This window comes from Aquila chrysaetos, chromosome 26, assembly GCF_900496995.4.
Source record: "Aquila chrysaetos chrysaetos chromosome 26, bAquChr1.4, whole genome shotgun sequence".
Taxonomy (NCBI): Eukaryota; Metazoa; Chordata; class Aves; order Accipitriformes; family Accipitridae; genus Aquila; species Aquila chrysaetos.
This window is the reverse complement of record NC_044029.1, coordinates 17258858-17275692: the sequence shown is the minus strand read 5'-3', so window position 1 is coordinate 17275692 and position 16835 is coordinate 17258858. Positions and strand designations below refer to the sequence as shown.

General features: G+C 35.3%; 1 protein-coding gene across 1 annotated transcript in view; it reads left to right on the top strand.

The window, feature by feature from the left end:
• Nucleotides 1-16590, top strand: part of XPOT (exportin for tRNA) — a 30285-nt gene extending 13695 nt beyond the window's left edge. The window contains exons 9-25 of the mRNA XM_030002718.2: nt 35-271; nt 609-647; nt 3656-3718; nt 4710-4834; nt 5720-5864; nt 6021-6140; nt 6310-6404; nt 7206-7275; nt 7701-7939; nt 8455-8740; nt 10665-10854; nt 12108-12224; nt 12309-12424; nt 12906-12953; nt 14453-14524; nt 15549-15605; nt 16113-16590. Of these exons, the coding sequence (XP_029858578.1) occupies nt 35-271; nt 609-647; nt 3656-3718; nt 4710-4834; nt 5720-5864; nt 6021-6140; nt 6310-6404; nt 7206-7275; nt 7701-7939; nt 8455-8740; nt 10665-10854; nt 12108-12224; nt 12309-12424; nt 12906-12953; nt 14453-14524; nt 15549-15605; nt 16113-16139 (2046 nt within the window). The 3' untranslated portion in view covers nt 16140-16590. The remainder of the gene's footprint in view (nt 1-34; nt 272-608; nt 648-3655; nt 3719-4709; nt 4835-5719; nt 5865-6020; nt 6141-6309; nt 6405-7205; nt 7276-7700; nt 7940-8454; nt 8741-10664; nt 10855-12107; nt 12225-12308; nt 12425-12905; nt 12954-14452; nt 14525-15548; nt 15606-16112) is intronic.
• The last annotated feature ends 245 nt before the right edge of the window (nt 16591-16835 follow it).

Sequence of the window (16835 nt, the reverse complement as noted above, 5' to 3'; positions counted from 1 at the left end):
GCTAGTATTTTTAATCGGATGTCTTTTCTTGCAGGAAGATGATGTGGATTTTCTGGCCAGATTTTCTAAGCTGGTCAATGGGATGGGGCAAGCATTAATAGCTAGTTGGACTAAATTGATAAAAAATGGGGATATGAAGAGTGCTCAAGATGCTCTGCAAGCTATTGAAGCAAAAGTGGCCCTAATGTTGCAACTGTTAATTCACGAAGATGACGACATCTCATCTAATATCATTGGCTTTTGTTATGACTACCTTCACATCTTGAAACAAGTAAATATGTCTGGCTTCAATTTAACATCACTTTTTGACATATGATTTAGTTTTGATTTTTTTTTTTTGGTGGGAATATATGAATCTCATACTATGTGCAAGCTGACTTGCAAAATAGTTTTTTTGAATTATTAACATTCAGTATCTTTAATGGCTGTGTTCATGCTAGTTCTATACTGTTGTTTAGAAACCTGAAGGAATTGAGTTAAATCTTGGGCTAAGTAGAAAGAAGGCTTGCAGATTGTATGGCTGTTAAAAAAGCAAACCTGTCTTTTCCTGTTAGACAGTAATACAGGAGTTACTATACAAAAAATAACACTTGAAATTTATTTTACAGCTTTCTGCACTTTCAGACCAACAAAAAGCTAATGTAGAGGTAAGTATTTTCTTTTTACTAGAGATTCTTTTTTTCGGGAACACATTGGGTCAGAATCTTTGATTTTGCTGAAACAAATCATGTTCTATTTATATGCCTTCAAATGTGCATGTGACAATAATTAAATGGGAAGATTTAAAAGTTAAGACAGTATGTTCCATCTTCTGCTAAGTAACTACAGCTGATTCTTTAAATAGTAAACCTATATTGAATTGTGTATGAAGATGAAAGCTATTTTAGAGCTCATCTTCCCAAGCAACCCTTAAGCACATGTTGGTAAGCTCCTGTACAGTCTGTACTGTTGATAGAATGTTTTTAAATCAAGACAGAAGAGGGTTTTTTTCCCCTGAAGCTTTGTATTTTTATTAAAACCTGCTCTGGTTCCAAAGGATTGGAAGCAGTATGGGAAGGGTTGTCATAAAATTCAACCCTTGATAGTATCATAAGGTAAATTATGAAAGAAGCTGCAATTAAAATTTAAGTTGTACTTATAATGAGCAGTTGTGTTAAGCATTTACATTAAGCTATACATTAAGCTTAAGTTTATATGCTTGAGTTTATACATAAGCTTAAGTTTATATATCAAACATTAAGTTTAATAAATAAAGTTTATGTCCAGTTTATCAGGTAGTAAACTGTTTGTCTTTTCCAGCACAGTCCTTTTTTTAATTTCTTTTCCCCATGACGCTTCTGCACCAATGTGGATGTACTAATTTAGATGTTGAACTGGTTAGATTGGTGCAGGTATTTTGTAAGTCTGTACAGCTGACAGCTGTGATTCCTTTTCCTTTACAAAGAAAACTGAGTTCTGTACCTGTTCTAACATGAAAAGTTGAATTTGGATAACTGTGGTCTAGATTATCTTGATCTGGTTTTGTCTAATGTCTGTTTAAATTGGATTAGGTAACACAATAAGAGAAGTTTGATAACATCACTGAATCTTTTTATTTTTGTAACTATGTCTCTGTTGTTCTTATAACTGGATCAAACCAAATTACTTCTGCAGTGCACTTAAGACATTTTAAATCTGAATGTTACTGTCCTGAAATCTGTTGTTTTGTTAAACTTGCTTTCATACTGAAGAACTTCATGTTATAATTATTTCTTGATTTTACTGAGCACTTCTTGAGAATTTGTGTTAAACTGAGAAGCGATCATACTGATCATCTAACTCATAATAAGAAAGTACTTGGAAATAGTCTAAATCTTATTGTTGTCTGTCTTAAGCTTTAAATTGTGTGCTTAGCAGCATTCCTTTAAAGTTTTGCACCTAAGAAGTCCTCACCTTCAACTTGTTCATTATTTGAACAGGAAAAAAGGTGGTCTTGTTTATTGTGCTTTTGAAGTCCCTAAGGTGTGGGGTTTTTTTGTTTGTTTTTTTTTCTCATCAGTAGGATCACATTTTTAATTCTTAAAATGACAAGTGTTTCTAAGCGTTTCTGGCTACAAGCATATCACATTAATGTTTTGCAATTATTTTAATTCTTTAATACCGCTTCTTATGGAGAAGCAGAGACTTCTCACAGATGATGCTGACACTTGGTGTTAATAGAAAGCTTGATGACATTCTTGCTATTTGATCATGTTCTTTCTAAAAGTATTACAAGTGTATTTCTGCAAGATCATGAGGAATTTAACTTCAGTTTAATTCATTGGTCCATTTTGGTGTTAAAGAACTTCAAGTTTTGCACTTAAAATGAAAAATGTAGTTGTGATTGATTTGTCAAAAGTCTTGTTTAGTTGGTTTTTTTAAATTTACCTTGTTCCCTTGTTTATTATTTGTCTGGAATTTATGGCTGGCTGCATTCAGAACCTCCAGTACTGGAAGAGAATCGCAAAATGCTAATTAAGTTCTTGCTGATAAGATCAGCATTTTCATTTGCTATAGTTATAATAAAAGCTGTTGGCTACTGAATTTAACCAATATGAAAAAAAAGACACAAGTTTGTTTTCTCACCTTGTAGTAGGTATAGGGATGAAGTGCTCTGCAATGCTAATCAAATACCTGTTATAATTCTACAGTCTTCTCCAGTGTTCAGTGAACCCATTTCTTGTAATGGGCGTATGGAAAATGGTCTGCCTCTCATTCAGTTTTAATTATTCAGAATAGCTTTCTGTCCATGTGGAATATTTTAGATTTAATAAACGTTTCTGTAGCTTCCCTAGAACAAACTTAAAATGAAAATTAAAATATAATAGATTTTTAAACACTTGTTTTAGCTGTGTGTGTCGGTCTAATTTCTATCCATCCTGGAATGCATGAATGGAATTGAGTACTCCATGTATTTTAAACATTAAAGTGGAGTTCTAAAAACTTGAACTGGTAAACGCTTAGTAAGATCAAAGTTATACATTTAGAGTTTGAGACTTCAGTAGAGATGAGATCAAGTCTTTATTGCTGTTTTAGGACTTCCCAACAGTCCCTACTAAGGTGAAATTGCATGTCAGTGCTTTAACTGATCTAACAACTTGCTGCTGCTGAAAAGGGAAGGTTTTGCTTTCCTTACTTTTGTTTGCTGCTCCTTACTCTTGGATTCTTTGCTGGACCAATTCAGCCTGTTAACCTGTCCCCCAAAAAAACCTTTCCAGGATGTTGAGCTAATAGAAAAGTTAATGTTATGGCAAAGCTGACCTGCCCCTTTAAAAGAGGATCTTTGACAACCTGCTTAGCTTCCTCTGCCTAGTTCAGTCATCTTGTTTCCAGTGTGAACTGAACAGCATAGATTACAAGCAGGAAACAAAGCCAGATAATACTATCAGAGACTGAGAGCTCCAAGTCATCTATGCTGTGTATCTGGAATGGCATCTGTGTATTGTTTGGATATAATCCATTTGTTTTAGTTTGGACTGTTACTTCTGCTAAACCTCTGAAAATAATAATTCAAATGGGATTTAAGATATTTGTAAACATTTAACACTTGCTTTAATGTTTCCTTTACTGTAGGACTTTAACTGTTGCTTCTTATCACTTGCCTGCTTCTATGCTCACAGTTCTGTTTTTATCTTAGGCAATCATGTTGGCTGTTATGAAGAAGTTGACATATGATGAAGAATATAATTTTGAAAATGAGGTATTGTGTTATATGAATAAACAGACAAATGCAAATTAAATTACATGTAGTAAAACTTGCTCACGCTTTTAAAATCTGTATTTTTCATAGACTAAGGATTTGAAGATAGGAAGCAAAGGTCTGTAGGCTGAATTTTTTTCCTGTGTGGAAAGCTTTCTTTAAGCTCTGGGCATGTCTGCATAGGACAAAACAACGCAGTAAAGGGATATTCAAGCCAGTTCAGTTAACAGAATATTTCTGGCTGCATTTGTGCAGAACTATTCCTAGGCAAATACAGCTGTGCTGTTAGCTAAACATAGCTGTTGAGCTGGCTTGTTCAGTGTGAGTTTGTGTGTTTCCGCACATCACTTCTGTGTCTTGCAAAAAGATCAGAGAATCATTGTGTAATGAAACTCTTTAAGAGATGCTGCTTGGCCTACTTCAGGTGGTCAAATCTCTGCAAAAATAATCTAAAGGAGGTGGAAGGTCTTTGACTTCACTTTCTCCCATGCTTACATCTCTGTCAGCCAGCAATAATGATTGAATATGTTAGACTTACTTTTGCTCCAGGCTGTTTGGCGAGCTATACTCTTAAAAAGGTTAACTTAAAATGTATGCAGTCATCATAAATGTTTCTGTCAGTTTAATTTTGAAACTAAGCTAGATGCTGAGAATGAACATCTTTGAGGAGTGAGTCAATTTTCAAGAATTGGGTCAATAAGGCTTTGCCAAGAGCATTTTCTTTCTTGTACTTTTGGCTAGTTTTCAGTTTGGAAAGCCTTTTTAATATGTTTCTGGACTGAATGCAGTGGATCTCAACATATTACAACCAGCCAAAAAAGGAGCCTGCTGTTATGTTGCAAGAGCATAGGGTGAGCATTATTGAATTCTCTGACTGTGGTATCCTGTTCTTGTATGTACATATTTTGTTTTAGGTGTAATTGTCTAAAATGGTTGTGGATTAATTTAAACACAAAAATATGGACTTCACTGACATGTGAATGTTTCATAGGGTGAAGATGAAGCAATGTTTGTGGAGTACAGAAAACAGTTGAAACTGTTGCTGGACAGACTTGCTCAGGTCTCACCAGAGTTACTGTTGGCATCTGTCCGCAGAGTTTTTAACACTACGCTTCAGTAAGTTGGGGTTTTTAACTTGTTTACACAATGCCTTTAGCTTTTTTGATTTTGTAACTGTCAGAGTTTGTAATGAACGCAAGTGTAATGTAGCAAGGCAAAGCCAATTGATAGAATGAGCTTGATACAACATCATGATAAATATGACTTTGTATAATCTTTTACTCAGCTGCTCAGAAACAAAAACCTTTCTTTTTCTAACCTTAAATGGCAGCTAATTTTTTTTTTCCTAGAGCTGTTTCTTGATCTTCATCATTTTCCTACACAGCAACAGCCAATTTGGACAGGTGTTCAATTTATACCTCAAGGAAATACTTATGAGATGTGGCAAACAATTTTATGTATTACTGCTATCAGAAAACCAAGGTTGGATAGGGAAAAGAAACAGAAATGAAGTATTTCTTACAAAAAGAGCAGAACCAATCCTGGAAACTATGTATGTAAATAAAGAAATGTTACTACTAGTTGCCTGACTAGGAGTATAGTTGTGTGTACACAAACGGGAATCCAGTATTGTTGGTGGCTTCATTGTACCTTACTCTTTAGTGAGCCCTCTTTTTAAGTGAAGCTGAATGGCTTGTCCACATGTCATAGTAGGTGGTTTTGCACCAAAATAAGCACTTCAAGAAATCTGTAGCTTTCAAGTTGAAACTGGTAAAAGAAAATTGGTGGCGCTGTGGTGGAGAGGTGCTGTGTTTGTGGATAAAGTCTTCCAGAAGCATCCTGAAATACTGCCTAGGTCTTACACTGTTTTTCTTACTTTAAGTCTGCTCTTTTTATGCTGTCTGTCTGAAGAAAGCTTGAAAGAAAATGCTAACATGGTAGAAACTGTGATTATTTCATAAGCTACTACAGACTAACATGATCTTCATACTCTTTCTCTAGGAATTGGCAGACTACGCGATTTATGGAAGTAGAAGTAGCAATAAGGCTGCTGTATATGTTGGCTGAGGCTCTTCCTGTATCTCACGGTGCTCACTTCTCTGGTGATGTTACAAAAGCTACGGCTTTACAAGACATGATGAGAACGGTAAGCATGTGTGTTGTGGGAGCTATTTAAAAATGCTAATAAAGACTGGAACATTCCAGTTCAAATGGCTCATCTTAATTACCAGCATGTCACTTACACTGTAGTTTGGTGTTATAAATGGCTAAAGTACTAACTTGCTGATGCTTTTATTTGTAGCTGGTGACTTCTGGTGTTAGTGCCTATCAACATACATCAGTTACCCTGGAATTCTTTGAAACAGTGGTTAGATACGAAAAATTCTTTGCTGTTGAACCTCAGCACATTCCAACTGTTCTAGTAAGTTTCATCTCATTTACGTTTTTGGCTAGATAAGTTCTTTAGACTTAGGAAATTTTCTTATTTTCTGAAGGTCTCTAAAGAAGCTGGGTTTCTTAAATTGTTGGATGATTAGCTTTTCCCCCCCTTGTTTAGGGAGTCTAAGACTGAGATACTTTCTTGATTGCAGATGGCATTTTTAGATCACCGTGGTCTTCGCCATACAAGTCCCAAAGTACGAAGTCGAACAGCTTACCTCTTTTCCAGATTTGTCAAGTCTCTTAAGTGAGTAAAGCTGTTACAAATGTATCCCAACGGCACTGAATTTACCATACATAGCCCTTCAGTACATCACAGTTGTCAGTGAAACAGGCTGGCCTTCAAATGGACTGCAATGAAGTAATAGATCAAAACAGTGCTCTAGCAGGGTAGTCCTGTTGTGTAGTACTAAGGTAGCAGTGGAAAAAATTTTCACAGAACAAAGAACTGGAATACATATGCTTAGCTTATTTTGATTAGATGTTAAAACTGATCAACAATGTAAATGTCTGTCCTGCTTTTCCTCAGTGAGCAGAGCTGAAACTGAGTGGATCTGGAGACTCCCAAGAGTAACTCTTCACTGTCCTTGACCAAATTCTGAATATTTACAGAATTTATACTGGTGAAGTTTACTCAGTGTATTAGAGCCCTTCAAACAGTCCTGTCCTGTTGGTCTTATTTCACAGGCATGTATTTAATGTAGAAGCAGGAGAAGCTCCAAGATGGTTCAGATTTCAGAATGATCCTATTTTTCAGCTGTTAATGAAAATATTTCACTCTGATGAGTGAGGCTATTTATGCATGTTTAAAAAAAAGAGGGAAAGAAAGAAATGTTTATTTCCCACTATGTCATATATCTATTTGGCCTACCACAAGCACTGTATCCATAAGCCAGATTTTTCTACAGCAGTGCTTTGATATTGAAAGGGGAGTTCTGTATTGAGAAGGTAGTTTAGTGTCTAGCTTTACAGCTTAAATAAAATACCAGGAAACCTGTACAGATGCACACGCTTCTAAATAGTGTTATGTACTTGTGTTTTATTTCAGTAAGCAAATGAATCCCTTTATTGAAGATGTTCTGAATAGAATACAAGACCTGCTGGAACTTTCTCCCCCTGTGAGTATTTACAGCAGGTTTTTGTAATAAATAAGGCTTGCACTTATTGGTGTGCCTGTGTACTTACTGAATTGTAAGCTTAGCACACAAACATTTAAACACAAATAATTGCCCTGCTTTTTTGGTGTGAGATCACTCGCATGATTACATTTGTACCTAATTTTAATAATCTTGCTTATGTGTGTTTCTGGGAGTATAGGCTAGAGACGGGTATATATAGAAGCCTATCTATCTGAATTGTATAAAAATAGTTGTTCTTTCAACTATGTTTTTACCTGTACTTGACACTTCTACTTAAGTAGGAAGAGAATAAAACTATTGTAAATATACTATAGAGATTACTTAACTTGCTTAAAGAAAGAGTAGTATCTTTAAACTTTGATAAAGGACATTTAGTGAATTATGCCTGTTATCTTCCATTTTAGGAAAATGGTTACCAGGCTCTGTTAAGCAGTGATGATCAACTTTTCATTTATGAAACAGCTGGAGTATTAATAGTTAACAGCGAATACTCTGCAGAAAGAAAACAGGTTCTAATGAGGAATTTGTTGACTCCACTGATGGAGAAGTTCAAAGTATTGTTAGAAAAACTGATGATGGCACAAGATGAGGACAGACAGATGGCACTGGCTGACTGCCTCAATCATGCTGTTGGGTTTGCTAGGTAGGTACAGCACAGTGACTCTGTGTGTGTTTCTGGTTTGAATAAAAGGGAAATATAAAGCTTTTCTTGGGAGGAGGGGCTGAGTTTCTACCTGTGCTTTATTGACCTAAAAAATCATCAGTGGTTGTAGAATTTCTTATGGTAGCCCAGAAAATGAGTTAAGTCCCCTTAGAAAAGGCTGCTATGGGTGTAGATACGGAGAACATTGAGCAAGTTTATAGTGAACCAGCATCTATTCCCTTCCTCAAAGAATGGTATGGAGCTATTCTAATCATATGTTGTTTGTAAATTGTTAGAATTTAATTCTCCAAAGCCTGCCAAAGTGTAGCTACTTCATATCAAATAATTCAGTTCATTACTTCCAGTGTTTGGCTCCCATTTCATGAAAAGTAATATTCTAGTTTAGTGCCTGGGTTTTAAAGCATATGTTGTTCTCCGTGTTATTGCTTCTTCATTGTATTGGAACATATATTGGAACACGAGCTTATATACAACGTGGTGTACTGCTTTTACAGCCGAACCAGCAAGGCTTTCAGCAATAAGCAAACTGTAAAACAATGTGGCTGCTCAGAGGTTTATCTGGACTGCTTACAGACATTTTTGCCAGCTCTCAGCTGTCCATTACAAAAGGAAGTTCTGAGAAGTGGTGTCCGCACTTTCCTTCACCGCATGATTATTTGCCTGGAGGAAGAAGTTCTTCCGTTCATTCCTTCTGCCTCTGAACACATGCTTAAAGATTGTGAAGCAAAAGATCTTCAAGAATTCATTCCTCTTATAAACCAAATAACAGCTAAGTTTAAGGTATGATATTGCATAAGCTTTTCAGGTCAAAGTGTTGCTGCTATCTCGTCTTTGCTGGTTCCAGAAAAATAGCTATGTGTCAGAACCTTATCTCACAATTGATAAATAAGTGTATTTCTAAGGCTGCTACTGGGAAACGTAGTCTTCACCCACAGTCTTACACTGCTGGACTCGCAGTGATTAAATGAGTGTTTTTCTTTGGTTAGTCTCAGAATTTTATGTTGTTTCTAAATTTCTGGGTTTAATATTTTAAAATAAAATACTACTTGCAGCACAAAATTCTTTTTTTTATTGATGCAATTAACTTCATGCCCTCCACTGAAGTGTTAAGCTAATGTTACAAACTATGCAAGCTCTGAAGTGAATTTTCTCATTTCTTACAATGAGATTTCCAGGAGATACAGAAATATCAGATGTGCTTATAGGGAGGAATACTGATTTACAAAATCTCGATGTGGTGGTGTTGCACAAAAATGTATGCTGAGGCTTCATGCATTGTTATTCAAAATAGGTTGACAAATACGGAGGTTTTGAAATGGAGGTATGAGATATGTATTAAGCAGGAGTAGGACTGTCAACTGATTATCTAGCAAAAGTTCTTGAAGTGTAGCCTTTGAGAGCTTCCTGGTTTTAAACAGTTCAAATGCAAAGTCAATGAAATACATGAAGTTACTAACCTGTTACTTGTGGTTCATTCCCTGGAGCAGCCACAAGAATATTGCACTGTTGTGAATGGGATGGGAAATTCATTGCTGTATTGAGAAGGTTAAGAAGCCCTTTAAATAGGTTTAAATAAGTCTTTCAGCAGAATGCAAAATTAAAATTACTAAAAGTAAAGAGAAGTGCATTTTGTGAGCAGTAGAACAGAGCCATAATATACCTGTGTGAATCTAGCATGTGGACCTCTGTTTGCAGTATCGCATCTGCAGAGCAGAGAGAGAGGATTTTGAAAAATCAAGTAGTTTGGGGATTAGGGAGAAAGACTCTTATTACTCTAGTCCTTTTAGCAAGTTATGCTAAAAGCAATTCAAGATGACAGTAGATAATTAGAAATAGTCTGTGTAAGGTGAAGAAGGTTTAAAAAAAAAGTCACAGGAGCAAGACTGGACAAATACCATGTTCAGGTGTAATGTTTAATGTTGTATGATACTGTACCATTCTTATTACAATATGCTAAAATAAAGATCCTAGCTTCAATAGTCTCACCTTGAATACTTTCAAGGTACAGTGAAGAGAAGATTAAAGATAAAACCTTGCTTAAGCATTAAGAAATGAACATCTGAGTTGTCTCTTTATGGAACTCTAGTGTGTGGCTAGCACACAACTTCAGTTTTTCAATTCATAAGTGTTCAACTATTTTAGTGCCCTAATATATATTTCTCACTGCAAGTAGGACATAAATGACAAGTTTATTCTGTAATGCCAGTAGTATTTCAGCTCAGGAAAACTTGTCTTTAAAGACTGCTTAAAGAAAAGTGCTACAAAAGTGGCCTGCTGCCAGTTTTAACATCTTAGAGATGCATTTTCTCTAACTACTTTAGGTGTAGTACCTAAAGTACTCACTCTAACTCTCACTCTAACTTTACAGTAGCCCCTCTTGATATTTCAGGGAATTTGAGATAGTTTCTGTCTGAACAGAAGCATGAGAAATCCTGAAAAAGCTTCTGTTCCTACTCAGGATGAGACTAGATAGGACTAGATATTTTTGTGCAAAAGACTTGAAATAGGTGGTGTGTAAGTCAAGATGCAGTAATGTTCATGGTGACTCTGATGTGACTCACTTTGTTATAAGTAGTTGGTACATGAAAATACTAACTTTAAAGGTGAATCAAAGCTGAGAATTGGAAAAAGCCCTTAAGTTTTAATTTCAACATGTTCAATTTGTGTAACTGTTTGAGTTGATACCCTCTTCCAATCTCCACAGACACAGGTTTCACCTTTTCTGCAACAGATGTTTATGCCACTACTTCATGCTATTTTTGAGGTGTTGCTCCTTCCAGCAGAAGAAAATGACCAGTCTGCTGCTTTAGAAAAACAAATGTTACGGAGGAGTTACTTTGCTTTTCTGCAGACAGTAACTGGCAGTGGAATGAGTGAAGTCATAGCTAATCAAGGTAAGTAGTTCAGTTTCTCAAGGGATAGTACTGTGGTTATTCTTATCTAAGCTTTGTCTATGAAAATCATTAGCCTAGTTCCTGTCAAGTACTATTAACTATGTTAAGGTAGAATGGACTAATGTAAATACAGTATTCAACTGACATGTTGCACAAGAAGTTGGGTTTGTGAAATCCAGCTATAATAGGCATGTTCTTCCTATTGATCTTTTCAGCTTATATGTGATCACTGTGTCTATAAGGACAAGAATAGTGTATAATACATCTTCATTGCATCATTGTATTTGATTGGTGAATCGGAGCTCATACAATATGTAACAATGTGTAGCAATGTTTGTGCTGTTGGGCAAGACCACTCACAGCTGCTAGTATTCATTTTGATATTCATCTTCTGAAGGACACAGCAGTAACTTCTGTAATTTTTTATTACTATCACCTGATCTTGGTATCTATGGTAGAAGGCATCATGTAACTTACATACGTAGTTACCAGGTTTCCCTTTGTGGCCAAATGCAGATTAGTGCTTTTCATAGCAGGAATTTGAAGTCGAATGTCTGGTTGCTTCATTCTTCAAGTAATTCTCTTGGTTTGTATTCCATTAAAATGGCTAGGGACTTGAGAAGCTTTAAACTGGCTCATCTGGAAGGTGGAGCTCAGAATTCCTTCCCCCAATCCTAAAATGATGGTAATACGTGTAGGAAAGGAAAGGGTGGCATTTAGTAGTGAGAGCTTTCTTGAAAGAGGCACTTGATAGTTGTGATAGGCCAAGAAATTTTTAAAGTAATCAAACAGAAATAAGCATAAATGCAGTACAGAAATTTTCAAGTGTGATAAAAATACCTTTCCATATATTGGAAGATAAGCGAACTACTTTAGTGCTGCTGAGTTCTAATTAACTCTACCAGGTTTGGGTAGAGAGGAGAAAACTTGTATTTGTAAGCAGGTCAAAGTACCCCCCTCACCTTTGTGTGTATTGAAGGCCAAAAGAGCAATTAAAATCTCCAAACTTCAAAAAAAAAATACCCCCCCAAAAAACAAACCAAACCAAAAAAAAAACCCCAATTATAACCTAAGTAAGAGTTGTCTTGCATCGTAGGGGAAACTTTAAAAAAATATTTGAGACTTGTGCAAAAAAGACCTGTTTTGAAGTTGAAGCATGTCTTCCAGGTCAGTATTTATATAAAACCGTGTAAGAGTACAGAAACATTTTAGGCTGCAAATTGAAATGACAAGCTTGTTTTAATGTGTTTAAGGTGCAGAGAACGTGGAGCGTGTGTTGTTCACTGTCATTCAAGGAGCAGTGGATTACCCAGATCCTATTGCACAGAAGACTTGTTTTATTATTCTTTCTAAGTTGGTGGAGCTTTGGGGTAAGCTGTCTTTCCATAATTCCTTTGTAGCTGCTACTAACCTTGAAGCAATAATAGAATATGGAATGTTATTTTTCTTTTCAGGAGGTAAAGATGGACCAGTAGGTTTTGCAGACTTTGTCTACAAGCACATTGTTCCTGCATGTTTCTTAGCACCTTTGAAGCAAACATTTGACTTGGCAGATGCCCAGACAGTACTGGTGTGTATTATAGATGGGGGTTTTTTTCTTTAGTTGTTGTGGGGCAGATTCAAGCTAAGAAACCTACAATGACTGTGGTGTCAAAGATAGTTGTCTCACAAATAAAATCCCTTATGTTTTTTATTGAGGTACCTGGATGATTAATTATTGAATATTGTGGTACTGTATTCTGTAGTTCACCTATGCTCAAAATCAAGCTAGAGAATTCCAGATCTGAGTATTTAACATGGACCTATATTACTGTTCAGTGAAAGTGAACACACACAGGTGGCTGTTCATTCTGGGTTCAGCTGTGACAAATTTTTCTGGTTAGAGTGGAACAAAAATTGGAAGGTTGAAGCTCAGTTAGCATTGTGTGAAGGGAAGATGAGGGGATAATGGCATGAACTAGCCCTTGTTTTAGGCCTCGTTAGGTTCTTTGGCTTTAAATACTTAACCAATAGACTAATCGAACAGTCTAATGTTATGTATTACGTTGCAGGCTTTATCAGAATGTGCAGTGACGTTAAAAACAATTCATCTCAAAAGGGTAAGCTTCATAATACTTTGCAGGGAATAATTCTTGCAGGTTTCTTTCTAGTGCTTTTATCAATTTCTAAAAATTAGATACTAGGGTGAATTACTACTCTACTCTTATATAAAATGATAGGATGGCCATAATGCTGTGTAGGAATACGGGATGCAGTTGTTTTACCTCTTGATAAATTACTGCAAAATATTAACTCTTCATTAAGGAGAAAAATCTGCTCAGTTGGTTGTTACTGTGTTTAATTGATCAATTGGCATTCTTTCACTTTTCAGTGTAGTACTTAAACTGACATAAAAGAGCAATTAGAGATGTACTATAGAGTACCTCTGAAAAATAAAGTATCTTTCGATGTGTAGCAGACTAGATTGAAAAACATTCATAAAAAAATGAATTTTGCATTGTCTAATGACTAAAACACTATAGCATATTTCCATTTGTAATTGGAAATGAAACAGTTTCTATGTTCATGTTACTGTTTCTTGCTACACCCTTTAATTTGCCTGCTAACTTTTTCTCTCAGATGTAAGTAAAAGTCATAACTACACAAATTGTAAGAAGTTACAAACTGACAGAGAAGAGGTTGTGTTTTAATTGATGAGAGCTGCTGAGTTTGTTCCTTTTTCCCCAAAAGCAATGAAGAGATAAATTTGTAGGAAATCAAGCTTTGGTAAATAACTTCCTATTACAAATGCTGGTTTTTTTACCACTTCTGATACAAATATAGGAAAATTATCTGAAATCTTTTCCCCTCATGTGAGCTGTATACCATGTTCTAGTTCTAGGGTAACTTCTGTGTAAATTAATAAAGTTGATTCACTTTTCCTGGTTAGATGTATTGGGTTATGTTTGTGTACTACCAGTGTACAGTAATCCCTCTTGTTATGAGAGGTATCTGATAAATGCAAATAAAGAAAACAAAAGCTAATGTGTTAACCAAAACAGAACTGTCTGTCGTCTTCTCTCAAAGGATTGGAAGTTCCATTTTATTACTGTTTAGTCCACTGCAAATCTACATAGTCAGTGTTACAAGAAGAGAAACACTATGTTCAGTGTACTTGGCTACTAAATTTCACTATGGAAGTAGATTGGTAAAGCAGTTGGCAGATACTAATTGCCAAATTTTTATTTATTTTCCCTTCATATGTCAGATAGTGAAATTAGGGCCGCCTTCTTTCTTAACTGACTTCTACAGTTGACATGTCACAAACTGACTGGCTGTATTGTAATTCTTATTTCAGTGCAATTTTCAGTGCATTCTTCTGCTGTGTAACAAATACCAAATTGCAGTAGAATCCTTAATGCCAAGGTTGAGAAATCTTTTTATTTGCTAACAGCTGAGAATAACATGAGCATTTGGTATTTGATATGCATAACTTCTCCGTAAAATAGTCATGTAGACCACCTGTTTTCAAACTCTCCTGTTACCGTACAGTATAGGGCTATGACTTCCCATCTGTACAAAAATATACTTGAACAAACTGTGTACTGCTTTTCTCTAGGGTCCTGAGTGCATTCAGTATCTTCAGCAAGAGTATTTGCCTTCTTTGCAAGTAGCTCCTGAGATAATTCAGGTAGGAATTCCTAAAAGAACATTTGGAAAACTCTTAATAATCATAAATGTTAAATGGGAACAAAATGAATACAGACAAAGTTAACCTCCTAGCATCCCTCAGTAAAATGTATTCTGATACTGCATATCAGAATAGCATTAACTTAGCATAAGGAGTAAAGTTACTGCAAGAGTACCTCGCAAAAAAAGTCCAGTGTATGTGACTAAGCCATCTTCCTACTTTAATTCAAATTTTAACTTGAGGAAAAAGCATCAGAAGTAATAACTCAAAAGTAAAATGATGAATGTTGAGTGTATAGAAAATGTGATAAAGGCTGTATTCAACACTACAGAAATTTAAGCCACAGCACTGGTTCTACTGTCAAAAATGATGTATACTGTTAAGCATGGGGTTTTTGTGTGCTTATTTTGTAGTAGTTTAAGAGGGTTCTCAAAAGTGAAACTTTACACCTAACCATGGTCTCAATATTAAGCATTGCTAGCCATATGGTAAGCATTGCCATGAATAAATTGTTAGATGAACCCTGACAATTTTAATTGTGACTGATTTGTATACTATAGTAATTGGGTTTGCTGCATTAGGAGACAATTATACTCATTATAAAAAACTGTAGAACTTTAAAGTGGTGTTAAATATATGTAAGGATCAAGTGTTATCTCTTGGTGACACCCTGATGTTTTCTGATCTAAGGTTATAACTTTTCCAAGTGATGTGCATATTCTGCTGCCACCAGAAGTTACTGGAAAAATTAAAGGCAATCAACTCCTTGATTGCAGTCCTTGTTAGATAGTCCTGTTTCTGTCTACTCAGCTAAAAGTGAATGTCACCCCAGAATGCACTTGGCCTGTCATAGCCTATTACAATTTTTTTATCCATAACATACTTTTCTTTGCTTGCACATTAGGGAAAATACAAACTAATATCAATGGCTTTACATACAAGGTATTCTATATGCTCCTAACATATCTCAGGTTGTCTTGTTGCTTCATTTAGTTATTTAGTATTTCTTTATTCTCTCTTACAGGAATTCTGTCAAGCACTTCAGCAGCCTGATGCTAAAGTTTTTAAAAATTACTTAAAGGTAAAGATTTTTTTTTTTTTTTCTTTAAATAGCTTTTCATTCCATTTGGACTTTGTCATACAATTTAGTTGTGGTAGTGACCTGAAGTAAAATTGAAATATTGAATTATTTAATAGGTTTTAGCCAGAGGGAATCTCCAAGTAGTAAAAGCAGTTATTTGGAAAGAAGGAGCAAACAACAACAAACCGACATCTGTAGAACTGTCACTTATCCTCAGCACCTTGCCATCTCCTCAATAGCTTGATATTCTTATGGCTTATGTTTAATAGTTGAAATAGCAAAAAAAGTGATGCTATAATTGTACAGAATGTGTCAGAATGCTTCATTTTTGAGGGTGCGAGTGTAATCGAACAGCACAAGTCACATCCTTGAACCTAGTGTGTCAACCAGTATGTTAAACAAGAAAATGAGCTTTGTCAAACTAATTATCTTGCAGCTCAACCATTCCATGTCTTTTATTTCCTTTGTCTTAAAATGTGTTTTTTTTTTTTAATAAATTTTTAACAGGTATTCTTCCAGAGAGCAAAGCCCTAAGGAAAGTACTGGAATCTCATGTACCCTGTTTTCCGTAGTCCAGAACTCTGGTTGTTAATTTATAAAAACGCTAACTCTTGTGCCATTCAGACTGGGTTTGTTTTTAAGAAATGTTGCTTTGTGCTCACATCAGTACATATTTTAGCCTCTCGTAAAAAAAAGAAATGCAAATCCCCCACCTGTGTCTCAAACATGAAGGTATGTGACAACATGAAAAATTATCTGTATACCTACACAAACTTTTATTATGTAAAGGATGATTTAAGCTTATGCTGTAACACGTGCAGCAATGAAATTACACTTATTTTTGAAATTAAATGTAAAAATCCCTTCAGACCATAGCAATGGTTATTAAAATGTGTACATTTTTGATACTGAGTAAAATGTTTTCATAAGACATAAAATTCATTTGTTCATGTATGGTGACATGAAAATAAAACAATCAAAGTCATTCTTGTAGATAGTCATTTCATTGAAGTTGTCTTAATGATAAAATTATATATATATACCTCCTATAAAACAGATTGGTTTAATAAATGATTTCATTTAAAAGTAGCATCTGGTTCTATCTTTTTTATGAAAAAAATAAAATTTTATCCAGTGAAATGTTAAGTCTCTTTGAATCATTTTGGTTGAATCTTTAGAAGCTACAGCATTCTTTAACCTTCTGGCTGTTACATTTGAGTAGAACCTGGC